Source organism: Xenopus tropicalis, chromosome 1 (genome assembly GCF_000004195.4).
Source record: "Xenopus tropicalis strain Nigerian chromosome 1, UCB_Xtro_10.0, whole genome shotgun sequence".
Lineage (NCBI taxonomy): Eukaryota > Metazoa > Chordata > Amphibia > Anura > Pipidae > Xenopus > Xenopus tropicalis.
In genome coordinates this window covers 203,906,540-203,921,286 of record NC_030677.2, presented here as the reverse complement: position 1 = coordinate 203,921,286, position 14,747 = coordinate 203,906,540, and the positions used below count along the sequence as shown (strand labels likewise).

Sequence of the window (14,747 nt, the reverse complement as noted above, 5' to 3'; positions counted from 1 at the left end):
CTGTATGAACCCTCCGTATAGCGCTTCTCATATGATAACGTCTGGTATAAATCAATGTATCAATTTTATTTCATTTCCAAATATTATAATAAACACGGCTTGTTTTAAGGCAATTATAAGAAGGAATGGTACACTCCGGGGGGGAGGGGGGGAATAAAATCAATGAAGCATTATCAGAGTGGCTGTGATATGTGTTATAGGACAGGCAAAGTAGAACTTCTAACAAGCAAAACGTTCTCCTTTCTGTTTGAAAATACGAGTATATAACCTGTAGCCTTTCATGTCACATAGCAAAGCAACCGGCTTCTAAACTCCAGTCTTTTCTGCTGGGCTCTAGGGGGCTGATTTACTAACCCACGAACGGGTCGAAATGAGTCCGATTGCGCTTTTTTCGTAAAGATCGGTATTTTGCGATTTTTTCGTATTTTTTTGCGATTTTTTCGGCGTCTTTACGAATTTTTCGTTACCAATACGATTTTTGCGTAAAAACGCGAGTTTTTCGTAGCCATTACGAAAGTTGCGTAAAATCTTGCGATTTTTCGTAGCGTTAAAACTTGCACAAAAAGTTGCGCTTTTTTCGTAGCGTTCAAACTTACGCGAAACTTCGCACCTTTTAAGTTTTAACGCTACGAAAAAGGCGCAACTTTTCGCGTAAGTTTTAACGCTACGGAAAAATCGCAAGATTTTACGCAACTTTCATAAAGGCTACGAAAAACTCGCGTTTTTACGCAAAAATCGTATTGGTAACGAAAAATTCGTAAAGACGCTGAAAAAATCGCAAAACATACGAAAAAGTCGCAAAATGTTCGTTTTCAAGTCGGAACTTTTCCAATTCGGGTCGGATTCGTGGGTTAGTAAATCAGCCCCTAGGTGTATGCATTATTACAGACCAAAAAAAAATACCCAAAATAATGAATAGTATCTCAATTCAAGGTGGAGATACTCAGGTCAGAAGAGAGGTACTGTAGGTCCAGTCAGCAGGTAGAACACGGTCACCAGTTTATAGGCAAACATCTTACTGATTGCTACTACAGGTATGGGACCCGTTATCCAGAATGCTCAGGACCTGGGGTATTTCGGATATGGGGTCTTTCTGTAATTCGAATCTCCTACCTTAAGTCTACTAATAGGATTGTTTTGGTTCCAATAAGGATTAATTATATCTTAGTTGGGATCAACCATTTTTAAAAATGTCAATTATTTGATTAAAATGGAGTCTATGGGAGATGGACTTTCCGGATAATGGGTTTCCAGATAAGGGGTCTGATACCTGTACTAGTGATGAGCCAACCTGCCCCATTAAGCTTCACTGGAAAATTCACGAAAAAATTTGCAAAAACATTAAAGTTGATGGACGTTTTCTTCTCAACCCATTCTTTACGCAAAATACATTGAAGTCAATGGAAAGTTTTTTCTCACGCCAAATGCATTGCAGTGAATGGTCGCAGCTTTTTTCTTGCGCTGAAAATTTTTGGCAATGGTGCAATGTGTGACTCCATGAATGGTGATAAAGTTCACTCATCACTGGCTACCACACCTTGCCAAACTGTGTGCCTTTTATTACATTCTTCAATTTGTCTTTATAACTTAATGCAATTCATATGGATAACACAATGTGGTATAGCAGTGATCCCCAACCAGTGGCTCAGGGGCAACATGTTGCTCACCAACCCCTTGGGTGTTGCTCTCAGTGCCCCCAAACCAGGGAGTTATTTTTGAATTCCTGACTTGGGGGCAAGTTTTGGTTGAATAAAAACAAGATTTCCTACCAAATAAAGCCCCCTGTAAGCTGATAGGGTGCATAGAGGCCCCTAATAGCCAATCTTAGCCCTTATTTGGCACCTCCATGAACTTTTATGGTGCTTGTGTTGCTCTCCAAGTCTTTTTACATTTGACTGTGGCTCATGAGAAAGAAAGGTGATCCCTGTGGTATAGTATGAAAACAATCTTACATTGACGCTGATGACATATTTCTGCTTCTGTTTTGAGAAGCAGTAGAACAAAGGATCTCAGGGTCACTCAGGCCTTTGGATTAACACATGCCTTTCGGGGAGCATCTGGCTTTCTAAGAATGATAAGCTTGAGTAGGAATCTAGCTCTCCCATTGGGATCTTTGCACAGTCAACATCTCCAGCGCTACAGAAGATACAGATGATCTATATTTTATGATCGCTCTGGGATGATCTTTTTAACACGAACAGAAGCATGAATTCTGTATTGAACGGATGGTGTTGAGTTAACAAAGGTTCCCAGCATGATAATAATTCTGCCTTAACCATTCCTGAAGATGCTGTGAGATTGATTCCTTTGTGATGAAAATGCTGAACCATTCAACTCTTCGTGCCCTTCCATCAGATATTATTACGGTCTTGTTACCGATCTCCCTATGTGGGCCGACACTTTTGGAGGGGTGTGAGCGATCATTGCATTCATCTTTGTTTTCATTTGGCTCATTATATTTACCCTAGGAAAGGCTTGCAGTGAAACATTTGAAGTAATAATCATATCAATTCTTATTTACCGACGTGCGTCTATTCCTGCAGAGAGGAACAATTTTTCAAAAATATTAAAATGCTTTCAAAATAATAAAGCATAATGTGTAGTGATGAGCCAATCTGTTCTCGAAACAACAGAAAAATTCGTCAAGTGGCAAAAAATGTAGTTGGCACGCAACGTTTTTTGATGCACCCATCATTTTGGCGAGCGATAATTTTCGTGAAACAATTCACCAATTGCGAAATGCGGAGATTCGCAGCGAATCCATGCCTGGCGGAAAAAAAATTTGCTCATCACTAATTAAACAAATAAACTAATTTTGAATTATTTGTGAAACCCATTTGTCACACAACTTGTTTGCCATGCACAACTTTTTTGGACGCGACTGTGCCGATTTTGATGCGCCCAACTTGACATGGCCGCACCTATTTCAGCCAGTTTGACGTGCCTGCTCCTATTTTGACGTGCCCATGACTTTTCTTGATGGGCGACTAATTTTTTGGCAGCGAATTTCACAAAACAATTCAGCAATGGCAAAATGCATAAATTCATGCCTGCCGAAAAAAATTTGCTTCTTTTGTTGTTTTGAAGATCAATAGAAAGTAGTGATGAGCGAATTTTCTTGCCAGGCATGGATTTGCAGCGAATTTCCACATTGTGCATGGGAAAAAATACTGTCTCCTAAGGAACTCACTGGTCTGTAGATATAGTCAATGGCCAGTGGGTCCACTTGATCCCCATTGATCCCATTGCTGGCCAAGAGCCAGTTGGTCAGACCCCATTTTCTCCCATTACTTGGGGGGCAAAGCTCTTCTTATTTGACTTCCTATTCAAACAGACAATATTTCAACATCTATGTAGGGCCGGGTAATATGGTCATATAAGAACAATCCACTTAAGAATGTTGTATGATTCCAGTACAATACAAATGAGCAAGTTACAGTCACATCACAATGCATTTTTTTCAGTTTAATCAGTAAAATGACACCAGGAACATTAATATTGTCCAGTAATTACAGTATTATTTATTTTCAGGTATTGATTTGAAATATGTGTCATTTTTTAATTGATATTTCTCTTCTCTGTCTCTTACATACCCCCCTCTTTCACCCTTATTGTTTCACATTTAACCCATTGCTCTTGCCGTGCCGTGTTATTTTCTCATCTCGGAATTATTTGCTGCATGTTTTTTTGGTTTACTCAGACCCCATTGACCCATTAGAAATTGAGTTTTATCCTTTTATTGATGATTTCCCTACCTCAGTCCCAGATATGTCCACCCCCATGCTCCCACCAGTAGGTGTTCAGGCGGTTGCACTTACCCATGATGCCGTGAGAGTCAGCTGGGCGGACAACTCTGTCATTAAGAACCAAAAGACAGCTGAGGTGCGCTTTTATACCATCCGCTGGAGAACGAGCTACTCAGCCAGCTCAAAATATAAGGTGAAGTCATTTTCTATTAATTATCTATTAATTAATATTAAGTTATCATTTAATTATCACTTATTCTATTGTTAATACACAACTTAATTATAATCTATAATTTCATTGCCTTCTAGTCTGCTGATACAACATCTCTAAGTCATACAGTAACGGGCTTGAAGCCAAACACCATGTATGAATTTTCAGTAATGGTCACAAAGGGGAGACGCTCGAGCACTTGGAGTATGACAGCCCATGCCACCACTTATGAGACAGGTAATCATTGGAAATATATCAGCAAATGTGTGCACTTCAGTAAAATATATTACTCTCCCCCAAAACTGCTCTTATGGCTCATTATACCAAGGTGGCTGCCATATTAGAAGTTGTTGTAGTTTATCTTGTTGTATTTATTTGCTGTCTTTGCCAATGGAAATTGTTCTCTATTGGAACCAAAAGTAGAGTGGCACCAACCCTAATTCTTATTATTATTACCATTTATTTATAAAGCGCCAACATATCCCGCAGCGCTGTACAATAAGTGGGTTACATACATTGGACATACAGAGTAACATATAAAGCAATCAATAACCGATACAAGAGGGGAAGGGAGCCCTGCCCAAAAGAGCTTACAATCTACAAGGAGTAACATATAAAGCAATCAGTAACCGATACAGGAGGGGAAGGGAGCCCTGCCCAAAAGAGCTTACAATCTACAAGGAGTAACATATAAAGCAATCAATAACCGATACAAGAGGTGAAGAGAGCCCTGCCTAAAAGAGCTTACACTCTACAAGGAGTAACATATAAAGCAATCAGTAACCGATACAGGAGGGGAAGGGAGCCCTGCCCAAAAGAGCTTACAATCTACAAGGAGTAACATATAAAGCAATCAATAACCGATACAAGAGGTGAAGAGAGCCCTGCCTAAAAGAGCTTACAATCTACAAATTAGTGTTTTGAATAAAAGTTCTACGGAATCACATAACTTTCTATCATGCTCTCTCTTTCTGTCGCACTCTCAAGGAAACTAAAGATTCATATTGATTAAATAGAAGCATACAACACGTTTTGTTTTTTTTATTAATTAAAACTTGCTTTTACCCTGGGATGTTCCCCAGCTCCCTGATCAGTTTCATATAGTGAATTACAAAAAAAAGAAATATATTTAGATGTGAAAAACAAGTAGGATTTAACCTGGATCCTGCTGGCAAAAGGTCATCCCATACTCCCCAACATTCCAAATAGGTGGTAATAATTCTCTTTAGATTATGATGGGAAGCCTTCCAGGCACTGTGCACCACATTATTATTCCTACTAATAGTGCTCTGTATCTTTAGCTGGATTGAAAAGTATGGAGCTAGGGGCCAATTTTTATGTCCAGTGGTTGCCTTGAATAGGTAAATACAGGTCTCTAAATACACTTTGCTCATGAAGGTGCTTCTTCTTGTTCATCATGAATGGTACACAAGTAGACGGACACCTATGGGCTGCCCACATTCATTCCTATTAGATTTAAGGTCCCATCTGTGCCTAAGAGTGCAGAATTCACCATCAACTCTTTGTGCTCCATACTGGAGATGCACTGGGACAACACAAGGCATCCCATAATGGTCGATGTGCATTGTGGGCAAAAGGCATGCACTTTATTATTATTCCTACTAATAGTGCTCTGTATCTTGAGCTGGATTGAAAAGTATGGAGCTAGGGGCCAATTACAATGTCCAATGGAACTAGAAAGCCCAAAGCTTGCCTTCAGTAGGAGGTAAATACAGGTCTTTAAATAGACTTTGCTCATGAAGGTGCTTCTTCTTGTGCATCATGAATGGTACACAAGTAGAGGACAACCTATGGGCTGATGGTGCCTAAGAGTGCAGAATTCACCATCAACTCTTTGTGCAGCACTGGGGCAGCACAGGGCACCCCATAACGGTGCACTGGGGGAAAAAGGCATGAACTTTGAGCTTTTTATTTGCACTCTACACCTTGACACCTTCATAAACAGTCCCTGTAGACCAGCAGTTCTCAACCTGTGGGTCGGGATCCCTTTGGGGGTTGCCTAAGACCATCGGAAAACACATATTTCCGATGGTCTTAGGAATCATTTTATGGTTGGGGGTCACCACAACATGAGGAACTGTATTAAAGGGTCGCGGCATTAGGAAGGTTGGGAACCACTGCTGTAGACCTTTTCTGTGATTAGGATTTATGCAAACATGTGGCCAAATCTCGGTGTACGTCCTTGCTCAGAGGAAAGGAAAATATAATAAATATTGGGCCCACCTAATATTTTGGTCTAACGTCTATTGTTAGTTAAATATTTTACCGTTTTCGGAGAGTGCTTTATTTCTTACTTATTTTTATATCTCCGCTACTTTTTAAGCTCCAACATCTGCCCCGAAGGACTTGACGGTTATCACAAGGGAAAGGAAGCCTCGAGCTGTTATTGTGAGCTGGCAGCCTCCAATCGAAGCCAACGGCAAAATTATTGGTAAATGTGCATGTTCTGCAGGATTCCTTGTTCCCTCAGACATTGACGCACGCATCCTTTATTCTCTCCTCTCCTTGGTTTCACGCTGTTCCGCTTGTAGAGAAATTTGTATCTTTTACTGACTGTGCAACTTGTTAATTAGTTATTTTACACGGAATGCACAAAATTTGAGCAAAAAAAATGCAATAATTATAAACATATGGCAAAAGCCAAAAAAAAAAATAAAAAAAGGGAAAGTATACACATGGGGAAGAAGGAAACACAGAAACAAATTGATAGCAAATTAAGTTTAACAAGCACTTTCAAGAAGAGAAGTTAAGTAAAAATGTGGGAGTGGATGAGACGCAGTAGCTTGAATCATTTTAATTGATTCGCTCTTCTCTAACGCTGATTGTGAGGCCAATGGGACCTGGATTTATTTACATAACTGCAGGCACCTGTCTGTGCAGCCATAGCAATGCTACCCACGTAGAATCCATCCATCGGCTGGAGCAATGCAACCTGAGAACTTCCACAGAACTTCTCTGTATATTATCTAGTATAAATAAATCTAAAGCAACTGGACTTGTTCAGTAATCATTGAAGATGTTTCACTACTCATCCGAGCAGCTTCTTCAGTTCAACTGACTGGTATGGGAAGTCCTCAGCATATAGACTCTTCCACTAATCTTTATAAGCCAAGGACTTCCCATACCAGTCAGTTGGACTGAAGAAGCTGCTCGGATGAGTAGTGAAACATCTTCAATGATTACTTAACAAGTCCAGTTGCTTTACATTTATTTATACTAGATATACCATGACCTGGATGAATGGAAATCTTTATAGACATATTCTCTGTATATTGTTTTTAGATTACATCCTTTTCTACACCTTGGACAAGAATCTGCAGATAGATGACTGGGTGATGGTGACAATAACTGGGGACAGATTGACGCATGAAATTCTGGATCTAAACCTAGACACCGCCTACTACTTTAGAATCCAGGCACGCAATGCCAAAGGATTGGGGCCTCTATCGGATCCAATTACATTTAGGACGCCTAAAGGTAAGTACCGCTACGTTACTTGATCCCTTTCCATATTGGTTATGGTCTGATTATATAGAGTCACAGACCCACCACCACCACCATATCTTCTTATCAATATGAAACACATTTTCCATTATCAAAAGAAAAACACAATGGAAAAAGCCAGGGCTTACACTAAAGGGTAAAATGGGGCACTATGGGGGGGGGGGGTACTATGAACTATAGACTTTTTTTGCTTTATGGTCCCACCATTAACAGATCTAAATGATGGACCCTGAGGTTGGGAAGTGAATGGGGTTTTAGGTAGGTCATGTACTGTCAGATTGAGGGGTGGCAAAAATATCCCAGAATTTTCCCAAAATTATGAGTCTGAGATTTCAGAAGGAGCCAGCGCTACACATTAAAACTGCTTTCAGCTAACCTATTGTTTCTCCTACTCCCATGTAACTGGAGGAGTCCCAAGCCGGACTTGGATTTCTTACTATTGAGTGCTATTCTGATACCTACTGGGAGCTGCTATCTTGCTCCCTTCCCATTGTTCTGCTGATCGGCTGCTGGGGGTGAGGGGGGGATATCACTCCAACTTGCAGCGCAGCAGTAAAGTGTGCCTGAGTCTGAGCTTTCAGAAGGAGCCAGCGCTACACATTAGAACTGCTTTCAGCTAACCTATTGTTTCTCCTACTCCCATGTAACTGGAGGAGTCCCAAGTCGGACTTGGATTTCTTACTATTGAGTGCTATTCTGATACCTACTGGGAGCTGCTATCTTGCTCCCTTCCCATTGTTCTGCTGATCGGCTGCTGGGGGGGAGGGGGGGGATATCACTCCAACTTGCAGCGCAGCAGTAAAGTGTGAGTGAAGTTTATCAGAGCACAGATCACATGGCTGTGGCACCCTGGGAAAGGAAAAACAGATTACAATGCAGGATTCTGCTGGAGAAGTTCTATTAACTGATGGGTTTTGAAAAACATGTTTCCCATGACAGTATTGCTTTAAGAACATGCATTTCCAACTTATTCTGATTACAAATGCTGAGGTTTAGCAAGTCTGACACATTAATGTTTCATGTCAATTACTTGGGCAAGATGTGAACTTTTATCAGATCTTCCCCCACATCTACAGGGTAAAGCACCGGGTAGCCGTGAATGGTTAGAATGCTAAATAACCAATCAAGTTCATGGAAATTGGAATGTAAATTAAGCTGATGACTCTTTGAGAGACAAGTTACAAGAACTACATATTGGCCATTTATTCAAACAATTAAAATGAAAGGGTAGATGTGTTCAACATAAAATAGAGCAGAAAGATTCTATATTCTATTTTATAACTGGCAGAAAATGGAGAGTTTTTTTTAGCAAACTGCCACTTGTGAGAGAAGAAGGTGTGGTCTGAGCTGTAAAACACCATTGTTCTGTATGGGGGGCTTTGATTGACTTCAAACTTCATCTTCCAATATCCCCTAATGCCTGGCTGAGGATACTGGGCCGGGGAGATATTATTTAACATCTATTGGACACCCAGTGGCTTTTATAGGATGCTGGAAGTTAAATGCCCAATCTCTATAGAGAATTCGAAATCTGCTGTTCCCTAAATTACATATATAACTGTATAGTGCCACCTAATGTTGGAAATGCATAGAACATCACATTGTGTATTTTTTATTCTCATTTGTAGAAATTGTATTTCCAGACTTGTTTTTCTCAATAATGTTTTTACAATATAAGAGTCCATTGATGTAAAATGAAGAACACTTACCGGCAAATGAACCATTGCTTTGCTTGAACTGCTGGGATATTTACCGCCAGCGAGTCACGAGAGCTGCATTGAGTTTTATTAAGAGAAGACAATGGTTTAATTATCCTTTTAGAATATGAAAGACACCAGAGTCGTTGAAATCTGACAGCAACTCCTCTGCTGTGCAAACAGTTTAATTAGTTTACGCTGCCAGAGAAGAGTGTGTATGATATTATGGAGCGGCAGGCATCTATTGCTATAAGCGCTAGCTCCCAGCGCCCATAGGCAGTTGGTTCTTTGAGTAGAGTAGTTCATATTAGAGAGTCCCTGACTGTGGGGCATCCATTCTTGGAACCATTGGAGCAATACCAAGGGGGCTTAGACTGAAGGCTAGTGATGAGCCAATGTGGCCAGATCTTTGAAAAGATTCCAGAAACGGCGGAAAATTTGCGAAACTCCAAAAATGTTGTGTCTAAAAAAAATTGGTGCTCGGCATTTTTTTTCACGCACACTACAAGTTTTTGGTGCACACATAAAAAAAAAATGATACACACTACTTTTTTTACTACTACCATTTTTTAAAAGAATTTTGACACCTGTTCCATGAAAAAAAAAAACCGCCAATGGCCAGAACGTTGAAAGAATTCCAAAAACGGAGAAAAATTTGCAAAACACCAAAAATGTGCATCTAAAAAAATTGGTGCTCTGCATTTTTTTACGCGTGACAATTTTTTTTTTGACGCAGGCAACCATTTTTTTAAAGAATTTTGACACCTGTTCCATGAAAAAATCTGCCAATGGCAAAACGTGGAGACTGTGGGGCATCCATTCTTGGAACCGTTTGGAGCGATACCAAGGGGGCTTAGACTGAAGGCTAGTGATGAGCCAATGTGGCCAGAACGTTGAAAGAATTCCAGAAACGGAGAAAAATTTGCAAAACACCAAAAATGTGCATCTAAAAAAATTGGTGCTCAGCATTTTTTTACGCGTGACAATTTTTTTTTTGACGCAGGTGACCATATTTTAAAAGAATTTTGACACCTGTTCCATGAAAAAAAACACCAATGGCAAAACGTGGAGACTGTGGGGCATCTATTCTTGGAACCACTTGGAGGGATACCAAGGGGGCTTAGACTGAAGGCTAGTGATGAGCCAATGGGGCCAGATCTTTGAAAAGATTCGAGAAACGGCGGAAAATTTGCAAAATGCTGAAAATGTTGTGCATCCAAAAAAAGTAGTGGCGTGCCATTTTTTTTGACGCACACGTCAAAAAAATGATACACTCTACTTTTTTTTTTGCTGCAATTTTTTTTGACGCAGGCAACATTTTTTTCATTGATTTTGACACCCGTTCCATGAAAAAATCCGCCAATGGTGAAACGTGGAAATTCGCCACAAATCCATGCCTGGCGAATTATTTTGCCCATCACTACTGAAGGCCAAAAAGAATAAGATTTGGGGACAATGTCTATTTCTTCTTTTGATACATTACCTCAGTGATCCCCAACCAGTGCCTCGGGGGGCAACATGTTGCTCCCCAACCCCTTGGGTGTTGCTCTCAGTGCCCCCAAACCAGGGAGTTATTTTTGAATTCCTGACTTGGGGGCAAGTTTTGGTTGAATAAAAACAAGATTTCCTACCAAATAAAGCCCCTGTAAGCTGATAGGGTGCATAGAGGCACCTAATAGCCAATCACAGCCCTTATTTGGCTCCTCCATGAACTTTTATGGTGCTTGTGTTGCTCCCCAAGTCTTTTTACATTTGACTGTGACTCACGAGTAAGAAAGGTTGGGGATCCCTGGTCTATATCATACTAAAAGTTAACTAAAGGTAAACATAGAAACAATTTTTGTTACTCTATGACATCGCTCAGTGACACATCTAAGGATATATATCATGGTATTATGTTATATTTATAAATTAAGCTAAGCTTCCATTATGGTCAAAATTGTAATCATTAGATAAATTTGCTGGTGGGTGGAATTATCAGGCCTTAAATTCTAGACACTAGAATGATGTCCGGTTGTCCATCAGAAGCTTAGGCCTGAAGGGCAGGAATGATAGTTTTTGGACATTGTTCATTGGCTAAATATTTGGACACCTTTGAGGTCAGCCATTGTTGGCAGCTTTGTTCCTGCATTACTTCACTCTGGCAAAATACTTTCTTGCTTTCCACCCATAGCCCTTTTAGGGTGTTGTACTCTCCTTCGGTCTAGGTGATCTAGACTTCATGTAAGTGGCCCGATATTGGATTTCTACAGCAAACCTCTTTTGTATGTATGTATAACTTTATTTATAAAGCGCCACAAGGGTACGCAGCGCTGTACAGTCTTACAATATACACAATTACACACAGGGAGGACAAGTGTTATAATAAATAAATACAATAAATATATATAAATACACAGGGAATAAGTGCCATGGGGTATGAGACACAGTAGGAAGGAGGTCCCTCCCCGTAGAGCTTACAATCTAGGGGGCACACTTACTAATCCACGAATCCAAATCACGAATGGGAAAAAATCGTATTGGAAACGAAAATTTCGTAAGATCCCAAATATCACGAAAATGCTTACGAAAAAATCGTATTAGTCACGATAATATCGTATTGGCGATCAGAAAGTCACGAAATTTTCATACCGAACAATTGTAAACAGCGGTAAAACCTTTCCGATTTTTTCGTGCAAACGTCCGAAAAAGTCGTGCAGCGTACGAAAAAGTTGTGCGCCGTACGAAAAAGTCGTGCGCCGTCTGAAAAAGTCGTGCGGACGCCCGGAAAAATCGGCGAAAATACACTCGGAGCGGTCACATGAACGCTTGTGCATTCGTGCTTTTGTAAATGTGCCCCTAAGGGGCCCATTTACTTACTCACGAACGGGCCGAATGCGTCCGATTGCGTTTTTTTCGTAATGATCGGTATTTTGCGATTTTTTCGGAAAATTATCGCAACTTTTTCGTTACCAATACGATTTTTGCGGAAAAATGCGAGTTTTTCGTAGCCATTCTGAAAGTTGCGATTTTTTCGTAGCGTTAAAACTTGCACAAAAAGTTGCTATTTTTTCGTAGTGTTAAAACTTGCGCAAAACGTTGCGCCTTTTAAGTTTTAACGCTACGAAAAAAGCGCAACTTTTCGCGCAAGTTTTAACGCTACGAAAAAATCGCAACTTTCGGAATGGCTACGAAAAACTCGCATTTTTTCGCGCAAATCGTATTGGTAACGAAAAAGTCTCGATAATTTCCGAAAAGTCGTAAAGGCGCCGAAAAAATCGCAAAAAATACGAAAAAGTCGCAAAATGTTCGTTTTCCAATCTGAATTTTTCCAATTCGGTCGGAATTCGTGTCTTAGTAAATGTGCCCCTAAGTGTATCTCTTTTTAGAGAGATACAGCTAAACTACCCCTGCACAGGTATTTCCCTGCACAATTCAGCAGGAACAGTCTCCCTAGTTGCCCATAGCAACCATTAATCTGGGGGGGTTCCACTAATTGAAGCAGGAATAACCTTTTTGAGTTTGTTTATAACCTGTGTAGAGATATAATATAAACTCCGACGTTGGTATCTCTCTCTCTACTCGTGCCTGAACGTCTCTGCCAGGTTTTTAAGTATAAAAGTTTAGTACTTGCCAATAAACAGTCTGGCACCAGAGATGTTAACCAGCTGGTTTATTTCCAACATGAATTTCAGCTGCAGAATCTACATCCTCGGGGGAAAGCTGTGATATTTGCTGATGTTTTTTTTTCCCCTCTTCCAAGAGAAAAAAAAAAAACACACACATTGTGATGAACTTCTTTGCACTTTCTCCTCTGCTTTTTGGAAAAACATCTCCCCCCCCCCACTCCTCCGGCTTTGATGGTTTTTTTCAAAGTGATAGACGTGACTTCGTTGGGGGAAAAAAAGAGTCTTTGAAATAGGAATTAGGAAACATTATGGTTCCGAGCTGCCTAATGCAGGCCATGAAGGCTTGCTAAATAACATTGCTGATTTGCTGTGTCAACCTTGCCATGAAGAGCTGTCATAATGTAACGATAATGTCTTCTTCTCTCCTTCTCCCTTTGTAGTGGAACACCCTGACAAAATGGCTAATGACCAAGGTACGGTGTCCTCATTCTGTCAACTTTTCTCTGTAAATCAATGCTGAGCTCCGGAAGGGGGGGGGGTTCTCGGCGTTCCCAGCGCGTTTTGCTTCTCACCTGGCCCACACCTGATGAGGCACCAACGTGCTAATTAATCTCGTTAATGAAGTTCTGCAAGGAAGCCGATGCTTTTGATGGGGGCAGGGGGGGGGATGTAAATTTTCCGGAGAGGAAATTGTTTTTTTTTTTTCTGAAGAACCAATTAAAATGTCAAGCTTCTTTGTATGAAATACATTTTTTGTCTCTCTCCTCGAGCTCCTGAATAATTCACATTAAGTATAATTAAGCTCGGCGTCATTTCCAAACTCCCTTACGTTGGTTGGAGATTAAATTTGTAGATTACCATTTGGAGAAACTGTAAATCACTTTCACCTTGGAGACAGCAGTTTGAGTTTCATACAAACAGAGTTTGTGTTTGGTGGTTTATTAGATTGTTCCCAATTGTCATGCCAGGAAAGTCAAGGGCTGGCTACATGGAATTCTCCACCGATAGCCCGTGACTTTAGACCTAAAAGGAAACACTAAATACTGTATATAAAGTTTTTCTATTCTGTTAATCTTTCCTTAATCTGTTCTTTTGAATGCTTGTAAGTCTTGTAACCCATAGCAACCAATCAGCAGGTAGCGGTTTAAAAACAAGCATTTCATTGGATGCTATCTATATTACTATGTGTGGGCAAACTTGGGACTTTTTAGGAAAGCAAGAAAAATTAGCAGGCCACTGAAAAGCATCTAATGAGCTATAGAATCTATCTTAATCAAATAATTAAAATTTTTCAAAAATGATTTCCTTTTTCTCTGTAATAATAAAACAGTACCTGTACTTGATCCCAACTAAGATATAATTACCCCTTATTGGGGCAGAACAGCCCTATTGGGTTTATTTAATGGTTAAATGATTCCCTTTTCTCTGTAATAATAAAACAGTACCTGTACTTGATCCCAACTAAGATATAATTACCCCTTATTGGGGGCAGAACAGGCCTATTGGGTTTATTTAATGGTTAAATGATTCCCTTTTCTCTGTAATAATAAAACAGTACCTGTACTTGATCCCAACTAAGATATAATTACCCCTTATTGGGGGCAGAACAGCCCTATTGGGTTTATTTAATGGTTAAATGATTCCCTTTTCTCTGTAATAATAAAACAGTACCTGTACTTGATCCCAACTAAGATATAATTACCCCTTATTGGGGGCAGAACAGCCCTATTGGGTTTATTTCATGGTTAAATGATTCCCTTTTCTCTGTAATAATAAAACAGTACCTGTACTTGATCCCAACTAAGATATAATTACCCCTTATTGGGGCAGAACAGCCCTATTGGGTTTATTTAATGGTTAAATGATTCCCTTTTCTCTGTAATAATAAAACAGTACCTGTACTTGATCCCAACTAAGATATAATTACCCCTTATTGGGGCAGAACAGCCCTATTGGGTTT

General features: G+C 40.0%; 1 protein-coding gene across 4 annotated transcripts in view; it reads left to right on the top strand.

Annotated features, from left to right (window-relative positions):
* The window catches only part of dcc (DCC netrin 1 receptor), a 499,711-nt gene that overhangs the window by 447,727 nt on the left and 37,237 nt on the right, over window positions 1-14,747 (top strand). For 2 of the 4 annotated variants that reach the window (XM_004910366.4, XM_002934447.5), the window contains exons 17-21: window positions 3,761-3,939; window positions 4,056-4,194; window positions 6,302-6,409; window positions 7,261-7,455; window positions 13,228-13,260. In XM_004910366.4, coding sequence (XP_004910423.2) covers window positions 3,761-3,939; window positions 4,056-4,194; window positions 6,302-6,409; window positions 7,261-7,455; window positions 13,228-13,260 — 654 coding nt within the window. Of the gene's footprint in view, window positions 1-3,700; window positions 3,940-4,055; window positions 4,195-6,301; window positions 6,410-7,260; window positions 7,456-13,227; window positions 13,261-14,747 lie in introns of all 4 variants that reach the window. The other 2 variants (XM_004910365.4, XM_004910364.4) reach the window with 1 other exon arrangement.